The sequence below is a fragment of the Heterocephalus glaber genome, unplaced genomic scaffold (genome assembly GCF_053883595.1).
Source record: "Heterocephalus glaber isolate CG9 unplaced genomic scaffold, H.glaber_assembly_v1.0 deba00001481, whole genome shotgun sequence".
NCBI classification, from domain to species: domain Eukaryota; kingdom Metazoa; phylum Chordata; class Mammalia; order Rodentia; family Bathyergidae; genus Heterocephalus; species Heterocephalus glaber.
In genome coordinates, this window is record NW_028258317.1 from 6,934,697 (window position 1) to 6,937,222 (window position 2,526).

The 2,526-nt window shown below is 38.2% G+C and overlaps 1 protein-coding gene across 1 annotated transcript; it reads right to left on the reverse strand.

Moving 5' to 3' along the window:
* Nucleotides 1-1,077: 1,077 nt before the first annotated feature.
* Nucleotides 1,078-2,322, reverse strand: LOC101719362 (olfactory receptor 13C8). The gene is given in 2 exon segments (XM_021261104.2): nt 1,078-1,395; nt 1,487-2,322. Coding segments are annotated over 2 exon segments (1,002 nt in total). The 3' UTR covers nt 1,078-1,229.
* Nucleotides 2,323-2,526: the final 204 nt, after the last annotated feature.

The window sequence follows — 2,526 nt, forward strand, 5'->3', positions numbered from 1 at the left end:
GTTACCAAGGAATGCTTACATAATAAAATGCTAATCAATTTTGGAATATTTCATTTCATACATTTTCTCTTTGAATAACTCTTTTTAGCCCTGCTATGACAGACATACATTTCTGGTTTTACATATCAGGGTGCTCACTTATTTATTAAACATTTTGTTGAGAATTTATTATGTTCCAGGCTTTGTTACAGGGCTTTGGGATGTTATATAATAATAAACAGAGAAGATGCTGGATAAGAATTTTTATTTGTGGTGAATACAAACAGTAAAAAAATGAAAAAATTAAAAATGAGTGTATACTACATCATGTGCTAATACTCACTTTGCTTACTAATTAATAATGTACTTATTATAAGTTACAATTGCTTTTTAGGACACATTTTCCTTTTATTATTTTCTAAAAGTGTGGATATTTTTGGGAGAGATGTGAGGTTCGATCTTCCTAAGAGATTTTCAACAGTTTGCATATCTGTAAACATGTAAACCAATAGTTTGCCTGGTTTAAAGCCAGGACAATGTCTCATTTCTACAGTTTGAACAAAAAACTATGAATGAATAAAAAAGATGGCTTTAAAAAAATATAATGGAGTACTACTCAGCCATAAAGAAGGACAAAAGAGACATTTCTAGGTAAATGGATACATCTTGAGACCATACTCTTAAGTGAATTAAATTGGACACACGTGTAAATATCACATTGTCTCTGTGGTGTGAGAAACTGAAAGTATAAATATGAAGGACCAAAATGTATAATAGATATTGTAAAATATGAAGAAATTGTTCAAAATAAAATTTTAAAAAAACTAACCATATTTTTCCCATGTACAAGTACAAGCACCCAATGATAAATGTAAATGTATTATATACCTAAAATGTACCAATAAAAGAATTCAAGCAAAAAAATAAAAAACACTAATCATAACTTCAGAAACCAAACTATTTCTATCACACTGTTTTGAAGGTCACATGATGAATTTATTTTCACATGGTAAATTTCTCTTTCTGAATTTTGTGTCTGCAGCCACTTTTTTTTGTTTTTTTTGGGGGGTACTGAGGATCGAATTCAGGTCCTTGCACTTGCGCAGGAGGCGGTGGAACCGCTGAGCTAAATCCCTGGCCCTTATTTTTTTAGTTTTAATTTTTTGGTACCGGGGATGGAACTCCGGACCTTGGGCTTGTGAGGCAGGTGGCAGAATCACTGAGCTAAATCCCCGGCCATGCAGCCACTTTTAATACTGAATCACGTGGTGTAAACAAGTATTCATGTCATCAGAAAAGTCTTTCCTACCCAACATATTCTTAACAGCAGCCTTTACATCCTTGTTCCTCAGACTATAGATGAGACGGCTGAGCATGGGAATCATCACCCCATAGAAGAGGGAGATGAGGGCCGGGGATTTAGCTCAGATTTTCGCCTGCCTCGCAAGTGCAAGGTCCTGAATTTGATCCCTGGTACCCCCCCCCCCCAAAAAAGAAGAGGGAGATGAGAGACTCAAAGATGTCTTGATTAACTGTATCAGCAGGGGTTTTAGGCTTGGGCTTTGCATGCATGAAGAAGAGGGTTCCATAGAATAAAATCACCACTGTGAGGTGGGCTGAGCAGGTGGAGAAGGCCTTACGTTTTCCTCCCGTGGGAGAAATTCTCAAGATAGTGGCAACAATAAAAATACAAGAGATGGAAATTATTAGCAAGAAAACAACTAGAGCAATCAGATTTGACGCTGCCATGCTGATTACATTAGGTGAAATATCAGCACAGGCCAGGTTCAGGATAGCCAGAATTTCACAGAAAAAATGTTGAATGACATTATTGGTGCAGAATGGTAATTACATTGTGAAAGATGGCTGTGCCACTAAGTCAACAAGCCCAAGGACCCAGGATACACCTGCCATGGGCACATAGACACCCTTGGTCATGATGCCAGGGTATCTCAGTGGATAGCAGATGGCCATATAGTGGTCAAGTGCCATCATGCCTAAAAGCACCCACTCAGTGGCCCCCATGGCAAAAGAGAGGAACATTTGTACCATACATCCAAAGAAGGAAACCTTTTTCCTTACTGTCAGAAAGCTGTCAAGAATTAGTGGAGCAGAGGAGCTTGTATAACAAATGTACAGGATGAAAAGATTACAGAGGAAGAAATACATGGGGGTGTGCAGGTGAAAATCATAGATGATCACTGAGAGGAGGACTCCATTTCCAAGCAGGATCATCAGGTACATTCACAAAACCAGCACCAAGAAAACTGTCTGGAGCTTTGGATGGGCAGAAAGCCCAACCAGGGAAAATTCTGTCAGTGTGGAATCATTGGTTCTTTCCATATTAAGGATAGCCTTTCTCCAACAGAAGTAGTCTGTGGGTGATAGAAGAGAAAGTTATTAATACACAACTACAGAAGCTGCTTTTAAAAAGAACCATATTCTGTGTTACTGCAGTTCTATAGTTGCCTGCAACATTTTCTTTTTTCAGGAACACCAAAGCAACTTTATATTTTAACAGGGCCTGTGCTGCAGCACAGGGGTCAG